At 41.9% G+C, this 24365-nt stretch overlaps 1 protein-coding gene across 1 annotated transcript; it reads left to right on the forward strand.

Moving 5' to 3' along the window:
* The first annotated feature begins 2544 nt into the window (after positions 1-2544).
* LOC136997852 (golgin subfamily A member 6-like protein 2) lies at positions 2545-3798 on the forward strand. Its single transcript, XM_067349248.1, has one exon. It carries the CDS (start codon positions 2545-2547, stop codon positions 3796-3798), a length of 1254 nt encoding a protein of 417 aa, XP_067205349.1.
* Positions 3799-24365: the final 20567 nt, after the last annotated feature.

A 24365-nucleotide genomic window follows, 5' to 3' on the forward strand; every position in this document is an offset into this window, starting at 1 on the left:
TTTTTTAAATGTAAAACAATACTGTTTTGTTTTGGTTGTGACAAGAGCGTGTACTTGGCGCCTTTTTCTTTACCTTTTTTTTTGAAATTATATTTACAATAGAAATTAATCTGCTTAATGTTCAAATTCATGTTATGCTTTTTCAATGTCTTAGTAAATTTGTTATCTATTCTTTTGAACGAATCCATTAGCAACCTAATTTTGAGATTTTCTTGTTTTTTGAAAAATTCACTTTCTATATAAAAAGGAAGGCTATGAGATTTTATATTCGCATTTTTATACAATCTAAATCTGATTTCCTGTAAATGCTTATGAGCATCTCGCAATTCCAAATTCAAAATTAACCTCGTGAATTTGATTTTTATTCGGTTAAATTTGTCTACATTACTTTTTTGGTAAAAATGTATATCAAGAAGTGCTGATTCAAGATGCGGTGGAACAACACATTCTCTAATACAACCCTTATTAAATCTGATTCTTGACCTCAATTTGATTTCTGAACGTATCATTTCTAATATTTTCTAATATTATAATCTAATATTTTAGTCGTTTTAACAATTAACAGTCGCCATATTGGATCCGTCATTTTGAATTTTGCAATTTTGATAACAGATTCGAGTTCAGCAACCCAAAAAACCTTAGGATATCAAGTTTTATGCAAATCTATTGAAAATTAGTGGAGATATTTAGAAATGTACATATATGATACATTATCACGTTTGGCACTTTTTTTGTACATATATGATACATTACCACTCAACTGGTTAATAATAAATAGAAAATATTATTTTTTGGGCAAAAAAATATTATCAAATAATTTACTATGTTAGAAACAAATGCGGAAAAAAGAAAAGAAAGTTGCACGAAGCAGGTCTCGAACAGGTGATCTCTAATATTCCAGCCACTCGCCTCAAAATTTCTTTTCTGAATCAGAAACGCTTGCTTTTAACAAGCAAGTAGCATGCATTTATCGTCTGTTGTGTCGGCTCGGTGGAAGGGAGACGTTCGCTCTCTTCCATTGGTTGAACGACCGAGCTCACACGGATACGTGACGTAGCGCTTCTGTAAGGTTGTGTGAGGCAGCAGAGCCGGGACCGCTGTGGGAAAGATCGCATCACTGGACGGGACCGTGGTGAGCGTCCCGCACCATGCCGCCCATCAAGCCCGTAAATACCGGGCCTCCACGCCAACGGGCCGGTGGCTGATCCGGTTCGATCACGCCGGTCAGCCCCGGTCCACGCGTCGTTTAATAGAAACCGCAAAGTCAGTCGAGGAAGAGTAATTTTTATTGCTATAATCGCGTTTATTACCGTTTAATAAACGTTTTTGTTCTTGCGTTTAAGAAAATATCACGTTCGTTACCGTCTAATACTATTACCGTTTAATTTTCTTATTTAATAGACGTTTTTGTTCTTGCGTTTAAGAAAGTATTGCGTTCATTATCGTCTAAAACTACTAGCGTTTAATTTTCCTCATTTCATAGTTGTTTCATTCTTGCGTCTGTTATCTAGTTTGAAAAAAATTATCGCGTCCGTTACCGACCAATATTATAAGTAATTATATACAAATAGATTTTTGCGGCCGATTTTATGTGTACACCGTTCTAATAAATATAAGAGGTTTATACACCACTTAGTAAATTTTTTTCAAGCGGTTCCGGCAGCAATTTTTTTTTACAAAAATATGTTTATTTTCTTTTTCAAGGGGGGAGAGTAGTGTAACAGTACGCACTGTTATTAAGCGCCACACGGGCGTCACGTGTACACCCCCCATTACGGGCCGCATTCCGATCCCCCAACTCGAGGGTAGTAGTTTGAGAAGGGGTAGCTGCCGGGTAGGGTAGCACCCCAAGTGGGGGTAGCGCGATCGGTATAAAAGCCGGCTCGCGGAGCAGACCGACACCATTTCCCCGAGTACGACTCGGACAAGCCTCAGGGCGCACTCTGAAGCTCCGGTCGTACTCGCTCCCATCCCTTCCGTCGTTCTAGGAGCAGGGCGTTCCCTGCTTCGGTCGGGTGTTCCCGGCGTTCGACTTTCTATATCCCTCGCACAAGAAAAGATTCTCTCTGTCTTCGGACACAGCGCACCGGCAACCGTCGACAACTTAGCAAGGCTCGGATACACGCGGTATCACTTATTTTTTAATACTTTGAAAATACAAATAATATTAAGTTATTGCTCTTTCTTAATTAAATTAAGGTTGATAGAGTACTAATGTTATCCCATTCACAATTTCAACAAAAAAATTTAGAAGACATAATAACTATTTTATTGGACTTCCGTTTCCGGCGCAGTAGCGAGAGGCACGTGGTGATTGAGCGTGAGTGAGTGACGGAAAGGAGAGAGTGTGTGGAAGGAGAGGAAAGGTAGGAGTGTGTGGAGGAGAGAGTGGAGGTGTGAGTGAGAGCGTGTGAGTGTGGTGGGCATAGGGAAGGGCAGGATAGAAGGGAAAAAGGGCCCAGAGTATAGAGTGACAGGTGGGCAGGTGGGCTGGCATAGACTACGGCGTGTAAAGAGAGGAAGAGGTGGTGCGAGTGGGCAGGGATGGATGGTAAGGCGCGATCTGGCGGGATAGAAAAGAGGAAGGCAAGGGAAAGATGCATGAGCCTGGGGAATGTTGAGGAAATGTTTAAGAGGAAGAGGGAAAAATCAGGGGAGAGAAGGAAGGAGGAGGAGGAGGAGGGATTTAGGAAGAGTAGGAAAACGCAGAGATCGCCAGGGAAAATGGAGGGGGAAGGAGGGGGAGAGACAGAGGGACAGAGGGAAGGAGGGGCAGAGGGTCTAGAGGAGTTGATCAGGAAGTGGAGAAAGGAAATGGAGGAGGTAATGGAGGAAATGAGAGGGGTAAAGGGATGGAGGGAAGAATTAAGGGCGATGAAGGAGGAGGTGAAAGAAGGGATTAAAGACAATGGAAGGATGGTAAGGGAGGAAATGGAGGAAATGAGAAGAGAATTTAGAGAGAGAGAGAGGAGGTGGAAGGAGGAAAGGGAGGTCATGAAAAAAAGTATAGAAGGACTGGAGGAAAAGGTGGAAAGAATAGAGGGGAGGAAGGCGGAAAAGGGAGAAGAGGGAAGGAGAGAGGGGAGAGAGAGCGAGGGGGAAACAAAGGACAGACTAAAGAAAGTAGAAAGAAGGATAGAGATGAAGGAGAGAGAGGAGAGGAGGAAAAATATATTGATTAAAGGGGTAGAGGTGAAGGAGGGGAAGAAGAAAGAGGCGGTGGAGGAGATATTTAGAGCCGTGGGGGCAAAGGTAGAGATAAAAGAAATTAAGGGATTAGGAGGAGAGGGCGGAAAAGGAAGGGAAATGCTTTTGGTTAAGTTGGGGAACGAGGAGCAGAGAAGGGAAGTGTGGGCGAAGAAAGGAATGTTGAAGGGCAGGAGAGAAAGGATATTGGAAGACTGGACATGGGGGGAAAGAAGGATGAGATGGAGGCTGGAGGAAGTAGCACGGAAGGAGGAAAGGGAAGGGAGAAAGGTGTGGATAGGATACGGCAAGGTTAGGATTGATGAACAATGGTGGAGGTGGGACGAGGAGGAGGAAGTGCTGAGAGATGGGAAGGGAAACATAAGACAGGGGGGACAGGGGGAAGACGGAGGAGGAGGGAAAAGGAGGAGAGGAGGTAGGAGAGGGGGGAGGGAAAAAAGAAAGAGAAGGGCAGAAGGAAGTAAAAAAAGGGTGGAAAGGGTGGAAGGTGGCGTTCTGGAATGTTGCGGGGATGGGAAGGAAGGACATGGAATTTTGGAGGAGCATAGAGGAGTGGGACGTGATGATTCTCTCAGAGACGTGGTTGGATGAGAAGGGATGGAGCAGAATAAAAGAAAAGCTGCCAAAAGGATTTAAGTGGGGGGTACAGTTAGCGAAGAAGAGATGCAAAAAAGGGAGGGGGATAGGGGGAATGGTGATGGGAATCAGAAAGGAATTGTGGGAGAAGGGGTCAAAAATAGAGGTAGAAAAGGATGGGATGGTAGTAGGGAGAGTGAAAGTAGGTAGGGAGAGGTGGAGGATAATAGGGGTATACGCGGGGGATGGTATAGAAAGGACGTTGCAGGGGATGGAAGAATGGGTAGAGGAGAAAGAGGGGGGAGTGAGGGAGATAATAGGGGGGGATTTTAATGCAAGAACGGGAAGAGAGGGGGGAGGGGTGAGAGGGGAAGAAGAGAAAGAGGAGGGGGAGACGGGAAAAAGGCGATCGAAAGACAAGAAGATAAATGGAGAGGGGAGGAAGCTGCTGGAATATATAGAGGAAAGAGGGTGGGAGATCTTTAATGGGAGTATAAGAGGGGACTGGGAGGGGGAGTATACATTCACAGGAGGGAGGGGAAACACAGTAATCGATTATATAATAGGGGAAGGGGAGATTAGGGACAGGTTAGAGGAGATGAGGGTAGGAGACAGGGTGGACTCGGATCACCACCCGGTAGAGTTATGGGTAAGGGGGGAGGTGAAGAGGAAGAAAGGGAGGGAGGAAGGGGGTAGGGGCAGAAGGGGGATATGGGATCGTGAAGGGAGAGAGAAATTTGCGGAAAAAATGGGAAGGATACGGATAGAAGGGAAGGGGATGGGAGAGGAGTGGGATAGTTTGGAGAGTAGGATAAAGCAGGCGTTGAAGGAGACGGAAGAGGAATTGGGAAAGGGGGAAGAGAGAAGAAAAGGATGGTGGGATGAGGAATGTGTAAGAGAAAAGAAGCGGGTAAGGAAGGAATTAAGAGATTGGAGGAGGAAAGGGGGGGAGGGAGAGAGGTATAAAAGGGAGAAACGGGAATATGGGAAACTGTGTGAAAGGAAGAAAGAGGAGGAGAACAGAAGATGGGAAAGACGAGCGGAAGAGGCGAGAAGAGAGAGTGAGGTGTGGGAGATTGTAAATAGGGAGAGGAGGAGGAGGAAGAGAGTAAATGAGGGAATAGGGATGCTAGATTGGAAGGAGCATTTTATGAGGATATTAGGGGGAGTGGAAGGGAGGGTGGTTAGAGGGGGGGAGAGGAGTGGACAGAGGGAGGGAAAGGAGGAGGAGGAGATAGATAGGGAGGAGATAAGGAGAGCATTGAGAACGATAAGAGACGGAAAGGCGGCGGGGATTAATGAGATACCAGCGGAGGTATGGAAGTATGGAGGGGAAGAACTGGAGGAGTGGGTATGGGGATTTTGCAATAGGGTTTGGAAAGGGGAGGGATGGCCGGAAAATTGGAAAGAGGGGGTAATAGTGCCGATAATGAAAAAGGGGGAGGGAGAGAAGGTGGAGGAATATAGGGGGGTGACGATGATGCCGACCTTGTATAAGGTGTATGTGATGGTGTTGGCGGAGAGAGTGAGAGAGGAGATAGAGAGTAGGGGAATAATGCCGCACAATCAGACGGGCTTCAGGAGAGGAATGGGGACGATCGACAATATATATGTGTTAAATTATCTGGTAAATAAGCAATTGGGAAAGAAGAAGGGAAGGATGGTGGCAATGTTTGTCGATCTGAAGGCGGCGTTTGACTCAGTGGAGAGGGGAGTTTTGGTGGAGGCGATGAGGGAGCGTGGGATAAGAGAGGGATTGGTAGTGAGAGTGGAGGAGATTATGAGGGAAACGAGGAGTAGGGTAAGGGTAGGAGGGGAAATGGGGGAGGCATTCTGGACGGCAAGAGGGGTGAGACAGGGGTGCCCACTTAGCCCGCTACTTTTTAATGTGGTAACGGCGGATTTGGAGGAGGAGATGGGAAAGATCAGATGGGGAGGGGTGAGGTTGGGGGAAGGGAGAGTACACACCTTAGCTTACGCGGACGACATAGTCATGATGGCGGAGAATGAGGAGGAGATGGGGAGTATGATAGAGAGGCTGGAGGGGTATTTGGAAAGGAAGAGGCTGGAGCTTAATTTAGGTAAGACTAAGATTCTGAGGTTTAGAAGGGGGGGAGGAAGGATGGGGAAGAAAGTATGGAGGTGGAAAGGGAAGGTGATAGAAGAGGTAAAGGAATTCAGATATCTAGGATACACGCTGAAGAGGAACGGAAAACAGGAAGAGCATGTAAGAGAAAGAGTAAAGAGGGCAGCGGCTATAATGGGGCAGGTGTGGGGGATAGGTAAGAGAAGGTTTGGGAAGGATTGGGGGAGGAGAATGTGGCTTTTCGACAGATTGGTATGGACGGTGATGGGATACGGAGCGGAAATATGGGGGTGGAAAGAAAGAGAGAAGATGGAGAAATTGGAGGAGAGATACATGAAGTGGGTGTTGGGGGTAGACGGAAGAACGCCGGGATATATGATAAGGGAGGAGTTGAAGAGGGAAAAATTGAGAGGAAGAGCAGGGAAAAGGGCGTGGGATTTTGAGAGAAGACTGGAAGGGGGGAAGGGGAGTGAGCTGGCGAGAAGGTGCTGGGGGGAGATGAGGGAAAGAGTAGGAAAGGGAAGGGCAAACTCAGAATGGGAGGGAGAGAGGAGAAAGTTCTTCGAGGAAAGGGGAATAGAGACGGAGGAGGAGGAGGGAAGGAGGGAAAAAGAGGATTTAGAATACGGGGAGATTAGAAAAAAGGACAGGGAGATACAGGAGAGAGAAAGAGAGGAAAAGATAGGAGGATCAAGATACAATAGATGGTATGGAAAGGTGATAGGAGAGGGGGTACCGGGTTATCTTAAAAAGGGGTGGGGAGAGAGTAGATGGAGGAGAGTGGCGAGGTTTAGGTTGGGAAGTGAAATGAGGGAGGGAAGGTACTGGGAGACGGAGGAGAAGAGGAAATGCAGGTTATGTGGAACGGAGGAGGAGACATGGGAGCATACGTAGGAGAGTTGCAGGGAATGGAAGGAGGGAGGAGGAAGTTGGCAGGAACAAGTGGGAAAGATTTTGGGAGAAGAGGGGGAGGGAGAATGGTGGATGAGAGAGATAGAGGAGGAGAGGAAAAGGGAGGAGAGTGGGAGGGAGAGAGGGGGAGAGGAAGAGGGGAAGGGGGGAGGGAGAGAGAGTGAGAGAGAGAGAGAGAGAGAGAGAGAGAGAGAGAGAGAGAGAGAGAGAGAGAGAGAGAGAGAGAGAGAGAGAGAGAGAGAGAGAGAGAGAGAGAGAGAGAGAGAGAGAGAGAGAGAGAGAGAGAGAGAGAGAGAGAGAGAGAGAGAGAGAGAGAGAGAGAGAGAGAGAGAGAGAGAGAGAGAGAGAGAGAGAGAGAGAGAGAGAGAGAGAGAGAGAGAGAGAGAGAGAGAGAGAGAGAGAGAGAGAGAGAGAGAGAGAGAGAGAGAGAGAGAGAGAGAGAGAGAGAGAGAGAGAGAGAGAGAGAGAGAGAGAGAGAGAGAGAGAGAGAGAGAGAGAGAGAGAGAGAGAGAGAGAGAGAGAGAGAGAGAGAGAGAGAGAGAGAGAGAGAGAGAGAGAGAGAGAGAGAGAGAGAGAGAGAGAGAGAGAGAGAGAGAGAGAGAGAGAGAGAGAGAGAGAGAGAGAGAGAGAGAGAGAGAGAGAGAGAGAGAGAGAGAGAGAGAGAGAGAGAGAGAGAGAGAGAGAGAGAGAGAGAGAGAGAGAGAGAGAGAGAGAGAGAGAGAGAGAGAGAGTCGGGGAAGGAAAGGGAATAAAAGATGGAGATAAGAAAGGCGAGAGGAAACGGAAGTCACCTTTGCGAGCGTGTGTGTGTGTGTATAGGTAGAAGGGAAAAGGGAAAGGGCGCAGCCGGATGAAAGCATGTTGGACGGCAGGGCGTCTAGACCCGGATCTCGCAGTCGGGAGGATAAGGGCAGGAGTAGTATAAGATAATTTTAAGGATAGTATTAAGTAGGTTTAGTAATAAGGTTAGAGTTAAGAATAATTGTAAGGATAGTTATAAGTTAGGTTTAAGTAAATGTGTATTGAGGATTAACCCCAAGGGGAAAATAAAGACACTACTACTACTAATAACTATTTTATTAAACAATAGTTATCCTTTAGATTTTATTTTCTTAATCATTAAAAATAGAATAAAATTTCATACACACAAGATTTTTAACAAAAATGACAATAATAACGCAAATACGAATAATAATAACAAAAGAAAGATTTTTACGGTTCCATATGTAAAAAATTTATCGGAACAATTTGTTCAAATCTCAAAAAGTAACGATTGTATGTTGGCCTTTTCGTGCGACAATAAATTGAACAAATTTATAAAAACCGGAAAAGATTCTCTAGATAGGATGAACCAGTGTGAAATTGTCTATAAGATTTCTTGTCGAGACTGTGACGCTACGTACGTAGGACAGACAAAAAGACAATTACGGACTAGAATAAAAGAACACAGAACGGATATCAATAAAAAAACAGACTCCCCCTCAGTAATTTTGTGCCACAGAATGGATTTTAATCATGACTTTAAATGGGACGAAATTGACATATTAGACAGAGAACCTTGTTACAGCAAAAGATTAACTTCCAAAATGCTACATATAAAAAGACAGAATACAGGACTGAACAAACAGGAGGACACAGAATCATTACCGGATACATATCTTCCAATACTCAAAAAATTCCCCACCTTGTAATTTTTTGTCTATAACCTATCCCCTCTTTCCTTTCCATCCTACATCCTTACCAGTCAAGTCCCACTCACAGCCGTGGACACATCTCACATTTCTTTTACATAATCGTTGGCGAACCGTTCAAGGTATAGATATTCAAAATTAATTTTTCATGTCTTTTATTTGTTTTAACTTATTTTTATAATTTCTTTCAATTTGTTTTGTTTTTCTAATTTTGCAAATTAGACGGTCTGTGGCTTCACACGTATATCATTTTACTATTGTACTACATGTTTTATCAGAGGTATTTATACACAGAATTTTTCAATAATTTGTTTGAGCCGTGAGAATACCCCTAATTGGATTGTTGTTTTTTCACTTTAACAGGATGCGTTTCCTTAGTCAAAATATTACCAACGCTTTTCTAATTATGTACTAAGCTTTATAATTGTATTACACTGAAGATGGCCACGTACCTTGGCCGAAACGTCTGTATAAATTTATAATAAAAAAAGAATTTTTGAGCAAATCGATCCAGCTCTTGCTCTGTTGGCTTTATATTAATACTTTGACTCCGTACCGTACGAACCGACCGACTTAGGATTAATCATATTCATAGTTGTTTAATTGCGGCCAAAGGCGCGACACGTTTAAGAAATTACGCAGTTTACTCATTATCCGTTTATTTCCGATATTTGTACCCGTTTATACCGACGAAATATTAATAGTTTAACCGATAGGGAAATACTTATGTACTCATTGTTAAATGTTTTCTTTTATAATTATATCGTTAATCCAAAACGCTCTCTTGAATAAATATTTATTTTGCTTTTAATTTGTTTTGATTAATTTGGAGTCTCCCGAAAAACCACACGAACGAATTTTGGCGAACCGGCGAGTTATTCCGCGTCGTAAGAATCTGCTTTGCTACCTACGCACCGTCGAAATTCCGCATCGTTACGCACCGCCCGTGAGGCGTAAAAATACGCACCGTTACACATTTCGCAGCCATGTGATCAAGTGCGCGGTCGTTACGTGGCTTTAGCAGAGGAAGGCCACGATTTCGAGTCCCGCCTGACTACTATTCATTTAAGAAGCTTCTAGTCAAGTCGTTTTCGGAACTCGGGCCGAATTAGCGAAGGTTCCCATTTGAATACTCCGAGATTCATATTGTTCAAATCTTGTCTATTTCGTCGGTTTTGCGTGTAAAGTGTGTGCGCGAATAAAACAGCTAAGTCAGTCTAGTGGAATCTCTATTTTCTTAACACCATCCCCAGAAACCCGCTCCGGCAAAACAAAAAATAAGAAATGTTTTGATAATATCGAAGGTGTCGCGACAATCTCCATTACTGATGTCTTCGATGATCGGTGTCTCTTCCAATTCTTTCGCGACACGTCGGAGTTTGTTGACACGCCGTTGCCTTCTCTGAAGCGCGTGTATCGTTCGTGTTCGCGTTTTCAACAGGTTTTGGATTTTGCTTTTCAGCTCAGCCTCTTCACGCTCTAGCAGCCGTAGCTGTTCGCCGATCGTTTCACTCGCGTCCATTTTATCGTTCGCGGTGTCGCAGTCTTTACTGAGCGCGCTTGTCGCTGCGTCGGTGATATAGGTCGCTCCCCACCACTGTATCTTGTTTTTGATTGGGTGTACTATCGCCGAGGCGCCGTCTATCATGCACAACTGCTCTTCGATTCGTCGTAAGAGTTGAGGATTGCCGACAAAGCTTGGCTCGCTATAGTCGTTTGTCTCTTTGACGGTTTCGCTTGCGCTCGCCGTCTTTTTGTGTAACTTGTTAGATTTAATGAAATTACACACGACTAATTTTTCTTCTTTCTTTTCAGGTGCCGTACTCAGGGATCTCGGAGTTGTCGATGCCTTTTGGGTCTCGTTCCCCCCTTTTGATTCTTCCTTACTTCTAAAGTCGATTGTATTTTGAGATGCTTCTTTCAGGAATCTTTTAGATTTTGACACTTTGCTTAGCGTCGTTTCCCCTTCTGATTTAATCTCATTCTTTTTGTTTGTTTCAGTTGCCATGCTTGGATTCTTCGGAGTTGACGTTGGTCTACGTGTTTCTCTTTCTTCCTCGGTTCTCGCTCTTGCCATGGATCTCTTTAACACCTCGGCTTTCGTGTATCTTCGTGCCTCGATGTCCGTCCAATGGTGCGCAATGTGCGTTTCCGAACACGCTTCCTGTGTGATACCTGTTTTCCATGAGAATCGTTTCTCTAGGTATTTCCACGAAAGGTTTGAGTTTCCACTCGGGAATTATCTGGATCATTGCAATTTTTATCGCGTCGATCTCAGGTTCTTTCTCAATGTTTTTTAAGACTGGTTCGCGATGTGGTCTCAGTTGCCTCGAGCTGTAAACGCCGATTGTCTCTCCGTCCGTGGTTCCGATGAGATACGCGTTTCTGCGTATAACCTCGCGGATTACATATGGTCCGTCGTAAACCAGGATCTTCCTCGTCAATCGTCTACTCGCGTCAGATTTTCTGTGAAGTCTGCACCAAACATTATCGCCAGGCTCAAAATCCTTAGCAGCGCCGTGTTTGTCCGTTTGTTTCTTTCTACAGGCTGCTTTTTTTTTAAGGTATTCCGCTACCTGCAACTTTTTGTCCTCCAGATTCGTGTCTTCGGTGTTCTCTGGAAAAATTCTGGGGTCGATATTTAGGTTTTGCTGGATTTCAGGATAGAAATCCGCTGCTCGACATCCCGTACTGCAGTGTTCCGTGTTGTTGGCTACAGTTTCGAATCTTGCGAGAATTTTGTTCCATTGCGTCTGCCTGTTGTGAAAGTAAGCCCGTACTACCCTCCTATTCCTATTTCTCGCATTACTCTCTCGACCGGATTGGACTGAGGATTGTACGGCGACGTACGCCTTATCGCGAAACCGGTTTGCCCCGCGAATTCCCTCCACCTGTCGGTGATAAATTGTCCGCCATTGTCGGTGAGTATAGTTTCGGGTAAGCCTATCTCTACGAAATATTTTTCTAGCAGCGCTTCTGTGATCGCGTCTAACAATTGATTTTTTAGCGGATACAATTTAACGAGTTTCAAAAATTGACTCATCAGCACAAGGATATATTTGTAACCCAATCTTGTTGCTGGTAGAGGACCGAAAATATCTAAAGATACCGTTTTATTTTTGTCCGTGGGAAGCTCGTAATACTCCTCGCCTCTGGTTGGACGAATGTAATATTTAGTGGCTATACACACCTCGCACGATGCGACGACATCTCTTATGATTCTGTCTAGGTTGTGTATTTTGAAGAAACGCGATGCGAAATCTTTCACCTTATCCGTACCGAAATGGACGAGATATCTGTGGAGTTTGTCCACTAGTTCCCAGGATGCTTTTCTCGGAACTGCGATGCGTTCCTCCTGGTTTCTACCTATGCGTATCAGGCCTTGTCTTTCGCGATAGTTTTGATCATCATTTTGCAAATGATTTTGTACTTCCGGATCTTCTATCTGCGATTTTCTTAGAAATTCGACCCAGCTCGTGGTGTCGATTCCATCCTCATGGTTTATTATGCGACAAATCTTCGGATCTTCGTCGCTTCGCGTCACTTCGCATTGGCGTGTCCGCGATTGTTTTCCTTGCCCGGAATATGCTCGATTTGTAAGTCGAATTCCTGGATAAAAGACAACCATCTCGCGATTCTTTCGCTTGAATTTACGCACGAACTAACGAATTGCAGTGCCCTGTGATCGGTGTGAACCCTTATTCTTCTACCGAGTAAAATCACGTGCCATTTTTTTAGTGCGAATATCATCGCTAGACACTCGAGTTCCGTGATCGTATAGTTGGCTTCGGCATTTTTGAGACTGCGACTAGCGTAGCCTACAGTGTACTTTCTGTCAACGTTGTCAGAGTACTGATACAAACGCGCGCCTAACCCTGTTTTCGACGCATCTATAAACAAACCGAAATTCATCTCTGGTCGAATAAGATATAACGTTGGGGCTTCTTCGAACGCTGTTTCAATATCGTTAAAAGCCTTCTGCTCGTTTTCCGCCCACAAGAATTTTACATCTTTCCTGAGCAATCGTTCGAGAGCTTTTGTGAGTCTTGCAAGGTTTTTTATGAATCTGCGATCCCAATTTACCAGTTCGAGAAACGATTGTACCCCCTTCTTATTGAGAGGTCTTGGAAAATTCTTTATTGCGTTTTTCGTTTCCTGATTAATGTCCGCTGTGATTTTGTCGAACGTGTGGCCTAGGAATGTTATTGTGGATTTTATGAACTGGTATTTGTCCTTGTTCAGCCTGAAACCGACCTGTTGCAGCTTTTCCAACATAAGATCTATGTGCTGCAAATGTTCGCTGAGGGAATTTGATGCAATTAGTATATCGTCTAAATAAACGATTACAAAATCCATCGCCTCGTCACGGAGGGCTTGGTTCATCGTTCTTGTGAATGATGCGCCTGCTGTCTTGATACCGAACGGTAGTCTTTTGAAGACGTAGGTCTTGTTGTTGAACATGAATCCCGTGTATTTTCTGCTTTCCTTTTCCAACAGAATCTGTCAAAATGCTTTGGTTATGTCGAGCGTTGAAAAGTACTTGCGATTTCCCATCTTGGAGAATACCTCGTCTATCGTAGGCGGTTGCGCATAGTCATTTCGCATGCGTTTGTTCAGTTCTCGCGCATCGAGACATACACGTAATTCTCCTGATTTTTTTCACCACTGTCACGAGTGGACTGATGTACTGTGTACATGATTTCGCGATTTTTCCTTTCGCTTCCCATTCTTCGATATTTTTCTGGACTGTTTTCTTGTATTTATCGGGAATCGGATAGGTTTTCTTTTTGAAACTACTTTTGTTAAGCATTTCGATCTTATGCTTGTAATGGTTCGCACGGCCAATTTCTTCTTTGAAAACGCTTGTGTGTTTGTTCAAAATTCGATCGAGCAGTTTACCCCCTTCTAATTCCGTTTTGATTGCGCTGATCGTTGGATGAGGCTTGTCGTCGATTTTTCTTTCGAATTTTACGTTGAACTCCCTTGGTGAGAAAGATATTCGCGCTTTGTATCGCATCAGCATGTCGCTGCCCAAAATCATTGGATACGATAGTTTTTCGACTACGTAGAACTCTTGAGTCAAAATTTGTTCGTTGAGATTTATATCTACATACTTTTGCACGCAATGGCTTGTCCTTTTTCGCCGAAAGCGCCTCTCAAGTTGCACCTTTTAATCGGGATTCTATCGAAAACTTCCTTCGCTTTGGCAAGTTTGTCGAACGTTTCCTTGGATATTGCCGATATTTGAGCTCCGGTGTCTATTAACGCGACAATGTTAGTCTTGCCTATTTTTGCGTTTACCAAAGGCTCGTTAACCGTAGTTTTCTCGCAATTTTTCATCTCGTCTTCGAGATCATCGAGAATCTCGCGTTAGCGTATTATCACCAATTTCTTCGCATTTTCAGTCTTGGATTCGATTTCGCTCTCCCCCTTCTCGTCTGGAGTATCGACAGAAATTTTCTCCTCTCCTTTCGATATCGATGTCACCGTCTTGTTCTTCTGACCAGCCTTTTTCTCGTTCGCGCTTGTCTTACCGCTTACGCTTTCGCGTTTCGGTTCCACTTGCGACGACTTTTCCGTCGGGCAGAAGTACACCCGCCGGTAAGCGTGTCAAACCTCGTTGCTCTATGTAATTGATTTATTCATTACGGTAATACTTATAGTTGGGCGCCAGGCGCGGATTGACGCGCCGCACGAACGAATTACGTTAGAGACAATATTTTACTTAAGGAGCAACGGCGATAAGCGCGACTAGCCCACTCTACAAATGGCAGAGGGGCGAGGTTCTTTAGAGATGCTAAATACCGATTTGGAGAGAGGAGTCTGAAATAGATGGTTATTAAAAACACATTAATTGGTAACAAATAACATTTAATTAGTGTAATTAGGTGATGTTGGTAATTGAATAATCCAGTGAGTTTGACGCCGGGTGATAGGCGTCTTAATAATCCCGCGGAGCGGAGACATAAATTACCTCGGTGAGAGGCGCTATGATTTGGATATGCGACTCGCGGAAATCCGCGTACTTCCGTCTCACGCGGTATAATATATTCGACGTACAAGTTCTATACTTCTCATGAAGTACGGTCGTTACGATTCACTCTACTTTAATCTTTCTTTACAATAGTTAGCATATAACGCAATTCTTCCCTTACACGATTCTTAACTGTTCTTAATATTAACGCTCGACAGAAGGTACGCGGCAGGCTAACTTCAAGGAGCTCTTACGCTCGGTACACCATTACATGAATCGACGCGAAATTATTACGCACGAAAGGCATTACTTAACGCAAAACGACTGTCGGCTCGGCATTTCCGAAGGGAAAAAGCATGGTGAAATCTTACTATACAGAAGCGGTAGTCAGCGGGGCCCGGCCTAAATCTAACCTCGCACGATACCGCAAGACATCTCGGTATATGCTATACCCTTTACGCACAATATGCGGGTTCTTATTTCCGCGAGGCTCGGGCCGCCTACTGATACCGGTCTTACCGCGAAGTCGAAGTGGTGGCCTTACAAATCGTCGGTACGCCCGTTGTGGTCCTCGAGGCTCCTCTCAGGTTGCCGACTCGCCGAACAGTGACGACAGCGAGGCTCGCCGGACAGCGGTGATATTCCGCGCATCGTTCTGCGCATGTAGATCCTCGCTTTCAATTAGCGATTCTTGATCCTTCGATGTTTCCTAGATCTCTCGATGTTCGCGTCGCTCCTCGATATATTGGCCCTTGGTGACGCTTTTCCGAGGTGACCCCGGTTTCTCTCTTCTGGCAGCTGCCGTTAACGCCCTTCGTGGCCTTTTCCGTTTCTGGATCCGAACCTTCTTTGAATCGGCCGGGAACTGGCCAGGTTCCGACCTGATTCTGCTTTCCTGGCTCGTTACGACAGCTCCTTGTTCGGGTTCTCCACCCCGGTTCTCCGGCGTGTGAGAGCGCGCTTCCCTCTCGGGCGTCATTTCTCTCGGTGCGTCCACCGGCCTCGATATGCTCCTAATCTGAAATTGTATCTGCGGTAGCGACTGTGTCTGGAATCGAATTGTACAAGCAGGGGTGTTTTTACTTGCCCTTATTCTGGATCTGTCTGCACGCCGTCCGGGCCTCCGTCGTCCTGCCTGCTGAGTCCCTCGCAGGTCCCACGAAGGCTGCTCCACTTCAATCACAATATGGGAGTTTGGCCACTCACCACGACTCGCGCAATTTGCTACAACGCTCAAAAAGAATATTAAGAGGGAGAGGTCGTCGCCTCCCGCAGTGGGGTTTCCGACCTCAAATTTCCCTCCTCGATCGAGCTTTCTCGCCCTTGTGACGGACCTCAAAAATGTCACGTCACACTCTCGATTTTTGACGGCTTTTTTGTCAGTCATCCTCGCTATCGCTCGACGGCATTTTCACCACGGGTTTGGAATTACTCCCTTCACGTCGACTTTTGCTCAGATTTGTGTGCCATGGTAGGACTTTGAGCGTTTGACCCGGCTTCTTTGGATATTCGCGCGGTTTATCGTACTTCGGCAGACTCTTCTTCTTCTCGGAAGAATTGGTTTTAAGAGCTGGTTTTTCCCTTTCCGTACGTGCTTTGTTCGAGAATTTCTTCTCATCCTGGATCTCTTCCAAGATTTCCAGCAAATCCGAAACCGTTTTAGCAGTCGTTGCTCTTATCTCGCGCGCTATTTCTTTATCGAAATGTCGCTTTATGCATTGTATCAACTCTCTGTCAGACATCGGTGGTTCTAGAACCCGCGCTTGCTTGATTAAGTCTAACGCGTAATCCGACATTCGAGTATTTTTCGCCGGTTTGTATTTACCCATGTAAATATTTTCGCGCAATTTGGCCTGTTTAGCTTGGCTCCAGTAAAAAGCTGCGAATTCGGTTTTAGCTTCGTGGATCGTTAGGAAATCGTTCAATTCCCACCACGTTAATGCTTGCTCTTTGAGACATTTGTCAAAAAAATAAATTTGATCGGACTCATCTATACGTTCGTACCTCGCTATCCCTTCGAATTTCTTCAGAAAACGCATTGGATTTATCGAATCGTGTTTGCCGCTGAATTTGAGATCTTCGAACGGACTTTTCAACGATTCGCCGCGAAGAAGTCGAATCCTTTTGATGGGACGCGCGATGACATGATCCGCTCTGTATTGTTCCCCGTCACTACTCGAATTTAATTCGTCATTCGCGACTTTGCTTTTATGCGAATCCGTCAAAGTTTTTAATGCGCCCAAAATTGTTTTCATCGAATCCTTTAGCTTCAGGAATCTTTCTTCGTGCGTGTTCATTTCGGTTGATATCGGCTGCTGATTGTCGTTACCTTCGTCCGTATCTAACGTGGGTTTGTTAATTTCTTTTCCTGAACGTAACACTCTTACGGGTGTGTGGACTATTTTCGACCTTCTGTCACTTCCTTTGTTATCTCCGTCCATTTTTGCAGGATTTTTTCGAGATTCGGTTTACGTGAACAGATACGATCAATTTTATTGCATTCGCGATACGAGCTTCCTTGGATTAGGCTTTTATTTTCGGAAAATACTATTTTCGCGCTTCTGTAATTTTTTCGCGAGACGTTGTTTTGCTCGAACGTGGAGATGCACGTTTCGGTAATTGAGCTACTTGATCCGTTACTGGAATCTACGATTTGGATTACTTTTTGTTTTTCACCCGTGTTTCGCGTTTTGTGACTTGTTTTCGCGAGACGTTGTTTCGTTCAAACGTGGTGATGCACGTTTTTGTTTTGAATTACTTAACCCGGTACTTTGAAATCTGCGAAGGATTACTTCAATTTTTCGTCCTCGTAATTACGCTAATAAATTCCTTTAATTCGCTTTAAAATCGCGATATTGTTAGAAAAAAAAATTTCGTAATTTTTGTCTCTTTTAATCCTAACTTTATTGTAACGCTACCGATTTTTTGGTTCAAACCTTCTTCGCACTTTAAAGTTTTGTGAAATTTTTAACGCCACATTTTGCTTTTTTTTTGTATTCCGTGACGAGCGAAATTTCTATTTTGGTTGTTATTACGCCGCTAATTTTTGTTTTAATTACGCGATGAACTATTTTATCACGCTAGCCAGGTTTTTGCTGGTTGTTCGTGATCGAATTGTTTATCGCTTGATAAATTATTTATTTCCGTTTACAGGTTTTTCTCCGCCACGCCGCGCACTGGGTTTTATTTTATTTACCGCGACAAACGGTCCTGTCATGGTCGCCAAGGTCGTCCACTCGCCTACCCTCGGACTTGTGGGAAACTCATCCACGCATCTCGCGTAGGGGGAGACTAAGCATACTAACACCGACTTTTCACTGTGACCGGACACGTACAGTATCAACCAAACCCGTAAGGTGAAAGGGAACCATGCGTGACTTACCGGACCGCAGACGTCAGTGGTTTCGCCAGGCGTCACGGTCGCCAGCTGTTTTGACCCGTCCAAACAGCAAGGATTCCTCGTCGCTGCGGTTCTCCAGTTTCTTGCTGGATCTCGCCACTGGAACAGTTGGCTGGTACCACTGCAATCCGTTTGCGACGAAACTTTGAACTTCACTAATCGCGCCACTCTCGCGTAGGACTTTATTAATTTCTCCTTTTATTTTCAGGTTTCCAGGATCTCCATTGTAGCTGGTACACCAGGATGTCCGCCTCGGAGAGGATAGCCCAACGAGAGGTAAGTTTATATCGAACGCACGTGAGAGGTAAGTATTTAGGAATGACTCTTGACACCTTTATATGATAATAAAATCACAGTTTATTGTTTGTCATATGAGTACATTGGAAAGATATTATTAAGGCGCACGCACTTGCACGATTGTGCGATCTTTTCGCGTCGCCGGATCAAACATAAATCGGTTATCACAATTTATTGATCGTTTATACATTGTAGTAAAAATAGTACTTCACGTACATCCTCCTTTGCGGTAAGAGTCGCGAGAATCTATCACCAAACTACTGATTATTGGTTAAAATGGTATAAGGTGGCCATGGTGCCCCTTCGAAGCGTGACTCGCGGAGAGACACGCTAGGAACCCGTCTTTGCACACTAACTCCCCGAGATGATGAAATCCGTTCTTTATATACCCTGACAGCAATTGCCTCCCTTCCTTCTTGGGTTGAGCCAATCCGGATTCTCACAGGTGGTAGCTGTCGTCCGCCAATCATGTTGCCGACGCTGTTGACGAAAAGGCGCCGGTTGTTTACATCATCGGAAAGCGTTTGCGATTGTTTGCCTTCTATGGAATTTCTCGCGGCGAATGTTTTGCCGCGCTCGGTTAAGTATTGACCGAGTTTACTTTTCGGTCGCCTTTGATTATTTTGCCGACATAGGTGTTTGACCAAATGCCGACGCTAGGTTATTACGGCATCGCTTTTTGTATACGACTTGGCGTTTTAATAATAATAATAATAAAAATGATTGTGATTCGAATTTAAAAGAATCTATTCTCGGTACGTAATTTAAAATTGCACGTTTTGTCTTTAACACAAAATAATATTTCTCGAATTTGTCCGATTTCTTAATAATTTGTTTTACGCGGTTTACCTTATTGAACTACTTATCGTTATGTATTCTACAGGTAATCTTAATACTAAAATGCCGTTTCGCGTGTCTTATGCATACACGGAACGGTCGTTACGCTAAACTATCGGTTTTTAAGTGAAAGTTGAAACAGCGAGTAATTGTTGCTCAAATAGCAAATGAAACGTTTATCTTTATGTATTTATAAAATAAAAATGAAAATAACTTAAAATTTATTATGACCTTGGGAGTCTTCCTCTCGCCGAAGATCCGCTGCTTCTCTTGTTCCATGGGCGTTCGCCGCATGGCTCAGCTCCTTCATTTCGCTGGGGTTTCCGCCTGCAGACCCACTTCTGTCGGTCGCAAGGTTCAAAAATGTCCTTTCTAAGAAAAATTTTACTCGAACATATAGTACACATAACGTATACTATATTATATCGATTAAAATTTTCCTCGGGGAGGACGTCTTGGGACGTAACCCTAAACGTATCCAATGTTGTTATATGTATATGTTTAGTAAATGTATATGAAACAAGCACGTGCTGCCTGAGAATAACACTGATTATGAGATAGCAAAGATTGAAAGAATTCTAAGATTCATAAAGATTGTAAACCAAACTTAGGTTTACTTACCGCACTTAGGTGTTCTTTCTTCACAGCACTTGAAACGACACAGCACTAACGAAACTATAATATAAGGCTTTATGACTAAGCTCGTGGGGACGCGTCTGGCTGCAGCGTTCAATTGTTTCTGCGCCTTTCGACCGGTTCTTGCAGGCAACGTCTATCGCTTTTCCCACCAATCCTACCACTAAAAGTTTTTTACGTGTGATGGTCTTTAACAATTAGTTACCGAATTTGAAATGTTTACATGGTTTTGACGTAACTTTTACTATGGCAACACTTCTTTTTATGACATAGATAGAGTAATTTTTGTGGAATCGGCGCTCATGCCTTATTCTGAAGTAAGAAAAACTTATTTTTATCATGGTGTGCAGTAAAAATTTACTCGGTATATATCTTTTACTTTTATTTACAATGCTAACTTTCATCCAACAAGTTTTGCCTTCGTAGCGTTAAAAATTTTACTATGAAAAAGTGTAAAAATTACGTTGCATTATTGTTTTTAAAAAAATAGCTATAGCATTTAAACTTATAATTACTTGATGGTTCGCATAATACTGCCGCATTATAGTAATTTTGGATATAAAATTTTCTCCGTGTACTGTTAACTCTTTTCACCACTCCAATAGCAGCTTTAGTTGTGTGACGTGACGCTTTTCGAGCGCCGTCACAAGGGCGATAGCCCGGCCGAGGGAGCAAAAAGTCCTGGTGTTGCTCTCGGTCCGTCAGCTGTAACACACAGCATCAGCGGCAAAAAGCACAGGCGTAACAATACTTTTCAATAAAAACATAATCTGGTTCATTGTTTACATCGAGTACTGTCTCCGCATCGAGCTACGTGCGTTGTGTAAACGTTAGGCGTATCCTTCAAATAATTTTTAGTCACCGAATAATTAATCGGTAGTAATAACAAACCGATAGATTCGTGTGTGAGTGTGTGTAAATCTGTGAAAGTATTGATTACTGTAATTGCATGTAGTGTGTACTTTTTTCTTAATAAAAGTAAGCGGAATATGATTATTCGGCAGTGATTAATAGTAATAAATCGATTTATAAATCATTCATTTACGTGAGTAAATTTGATACGTAATACAAAAAAATGTATGTCTTATAAATCTCGGTATGGATTTGTTGCATGTCAAGTGCTGTGTAAATTTTTATTGCTTATCTCCAGTAAAATTATTTATCCGTCAAACAGAATGAAGACGTCGAATTTGTAAAAGTAAGTGAGCGAGCGAGAGGGAGGAAGAAAGAGAGAGAGAGAGAGAGAAAGTTGTGCGTGCGTGCGTGCGCGCGCGTGTGTGTGTGTGTGTGGCGCGTGTTTCATCACGTGTGTTTGATCGCAACGTGCGTCCCGTAATCACCCGTGTCGAATGGAGTTGCGCCCAGTTGCGCCGCTCCTGCCTATCTTCTGTATTCGTCCCGTGATTTGATAACTTTTTTCTTTTATAACTTGAAAAATAAGCGGCGGACAAAATTTTTGTAAAGGAAAAATCGTCTCAGAATTAACTCAGGAATACGTCTGTGCAAGGACACCTGGGTTGTTCTGAATCACCCTGTATATACACACGGAAGAAATAAGACAACTTTTTTTCATTTAATTACGCTATAGATGCCCAGATAGACTTGTATGATTATCACGATATGCAACATTAATTTATTGAAAATTTAGAATTATTGTATTATTACTTATTATTATTTAAAAAATAGCAATTTTTACATTAAACTAATTATAAAATTTATGTCATGCAATTATTTAATTTTATGTCATACTGCTGTAACACCATATGATATAAAGTTATTTTCAGATTATTATATTACATTTACGACATCACTATGCAAAGCATTTACATCATATGTAATTAAATTCAATATATTATGTAATGATGCATTTTAGCAACATTATGTGATGTCAGCAAATGTGAATAAATTTATGAATTGTTTCTTTATTTTATGCCGCATAAAGTAATATAAATTTATTGTAAAGTTTAGGTAAATAAATAGAATAAATTTATTGTAAAGTTTAGGTAAATAAATGTTGATTTCAATATACTAATTTTGTCTGAAAATTTTGCTCGGAAAATTCACGTAAGAGCCTACACAAACTTCCATAGCCGCATAATCATATGCATAAAGAAAATTATTTAATCGCATTTATTTTATAAATACGTATGTAAAATGTGCTCCTTTAGACCTTCAGACAAAATTGTCTGGATAAGCCCTAACCCAGACAGCACACATGTCCAAAATACATTCAAAGGATATTTAGAGGATCTCTTGTAATCCCAAAAAGATTCTCTGGACGTCTTTTGGATATGTTGTGCTGTCTTGGAAGAGGAATCACTCATTGTCAGTGTAGCGCTGATCACACAGTCCTAGCTCGATCTTCTTTTCGGTGAGGCTGCGAGTCGCGGCCTACGACATTCATTTTTTATAGTAACATGGTGGACAACGCGCGTGGACAGCAAAGCAAGAGAATAACTGAATTGTCGAAAGCAGTATAGCAGTGAATTGTTGAAGTCGATTATTGCGTTGTGTTTGATTCAAGTGCATGATAAATTAATGCACGGGTGAAATATATAATAAAAGGTATGTTGAATATATAAAGTTAAAGTATTTAGCATTTTATCTCTAATATAATATGTGTACATATATAGATATAAAGCTTAACATTTGTATATTTTAGCCAAAATGTTCTTCATTGCTACATTAATTATAATTTTAATAATTACATTTATATCCATGATAAGATACCATGGGAAAAAACAATGTAGACAATCTCCGATAGTAAAACGTCGTGAATATTTAAGAAATCAAAAGACGAAAAAAAGTTTGATGAAAAAGCTTGTGTCTCCCGCAACGAATTTGGAAACTACATCATTTGTCTCTTTACCAATTACAGAAAACAATATAAACAACAAATTAAGTTTAATCAAAATTAATACAAACTGTGAACAAACAGGTTTTGCAAATGACGATTCTGAGAACAATATCTACTAGATTATTATTAATGCAATCATATTGTCCAACTGAATTCGCTCGTCGTCCACGGTGTCTTAAAGATTATGTACATTTTAAAGCGACTGAATTTCGACAATTACTTTTGTATACTGGACCAATTGTTTTTTATGAGATTTTAGAAGAAGATACTTATTTACATTTTTTACTGATTCATTCAGCATGTCGAGCTCTTTCAGTATCATGTCCTAGCCAAACGAATATCGATTATGCGGAAATTGCTTTAAAAACATATATAGAAATTAGCGCTGAAATCTATGGAGAAGCTTTTGTAACATACAATGTACACGGTTTGCTGCATGTTACTCAAGACGTCAAAATTTTCAACAATTTACATTCATATTCAGCATTTCCTTTTGAAGATAACATGAGATTTTTTCGAAAATATTTACGGAAACCGCATCTTCTCCTCCAACAATTACATCGTCGGTTATCAAAACAACATAATTGTTCAACAAAAGAATTTAACGAATCACAAATTAAACCACTGTACAGACATACTGATGGACCATTAATGGAAATATTTAATTGTAAATTAGTGATACAATATAAAGGATTGCAATTTGAACATTTTCGATTAATAAGTAAAAATCGAGACAATTGCTTATTATTGAAGACAGGAGAAATTTGTGAAGTATTGAACATCATTAACATTTCAACTAATAATTTTTTACTTATTGTAAACAAATTTTTAACTGTTACTGATTTCTATAATAAAATAGGTTTTCTTCTTGATAACATGGAAAACCTATTGGAGATTCAAAAATGCTTTCTTGTCTGAAATTGTTTGCATCCATTTTGTTTTCAAGACTATCGAGTCGTTTTAAAATATCTGCATTTAAATCTCTAAAAAAATTAATATTAACAAATTATTATATTTTATTTATGTAATGCAAAAAATATAATTAAACTCACCGTAACAATTTTAATTCTTCAAGTACTTTTGTTTCAAAGTTTAAACATGTAGCAGAAGTTGTATTATTAATATTCTGAAGTTCAGTGTAAGATGTTATATTTTGATTATTTTGTTGAGAAATATTTGAGTAATTAAATAAATTAGATGTTGATTGTTCTGTTGACGGGGAAACAGAAAATGCAGGACTTGCAGATAAATTTGTGGATAAATTTGGTATTGTAGCATTTGTATATATATATATATATATATATATATATATGTCAATTGGCTATTTTGACGACAGTGACAAATACGCTATATTATTGTATACATTAGAGTACATTGACTTCCCGACGTATACATCACAAAAATTTTTGCAATGTATACGTCAGAAAGTTAATGTATAAGCAATTAACTATGGATTGGCTATTTCGACGACAGTCCAAAATTATGTACAATGATATATTGTTTGATTAGTTTGGCGACCCTATCATATTATATGAAATAATTAAATGTGCTTATTTGTGTATTAAATGAAACAATTAAAACACATTTTTTGATAAAAAATTTAAATGCGAATATTCCATCAATTATGCAATACTTATTATAAGAATTAATTAGAAAAAAAAAAAAAAAATGCTTGTGCAAAAATTAATATAAAAAATCTATACAGGGTGGGCCATTTTAATCCATCCACGCAAATAACTCCGAAGGTATAGGTGATAGCGAAAAATAACTCGTACAAAAGTTGTAGGGTTCAAAGGGAGCCAACCGTTGATGACCTTGAACTTGACCTCGAAGTCGATTTTCAAAGTCATTTTAAGATTAACAAGTGTTTTTTAAATGGAAACCCCTATTTT

The sequence above is a fragment of the Linepithema humile genome, chromosome 2, assembly GCF_040581485.1.
Source record: "Linepithema humile isolate Giens D197 chromosome 2, Lhum_UNIL_v1.0, whole genome shotgun sequence".
NCBI lineage: Eukaryota > Metazoa > Arthropoda > Insecta > Hymenoptera > Formicidae > Linepithema > Linepithema humile.

What these genes read in the sequence shown, in the direction of transcription:
- LOC136997852 (XM_067349248.1), top strand. Translation starts at nt 2,545, where the DNA reads ATGGATGGTAAGGCGCGATCTGGCGGGATAGAAAAGAGGAAGGCAAGG.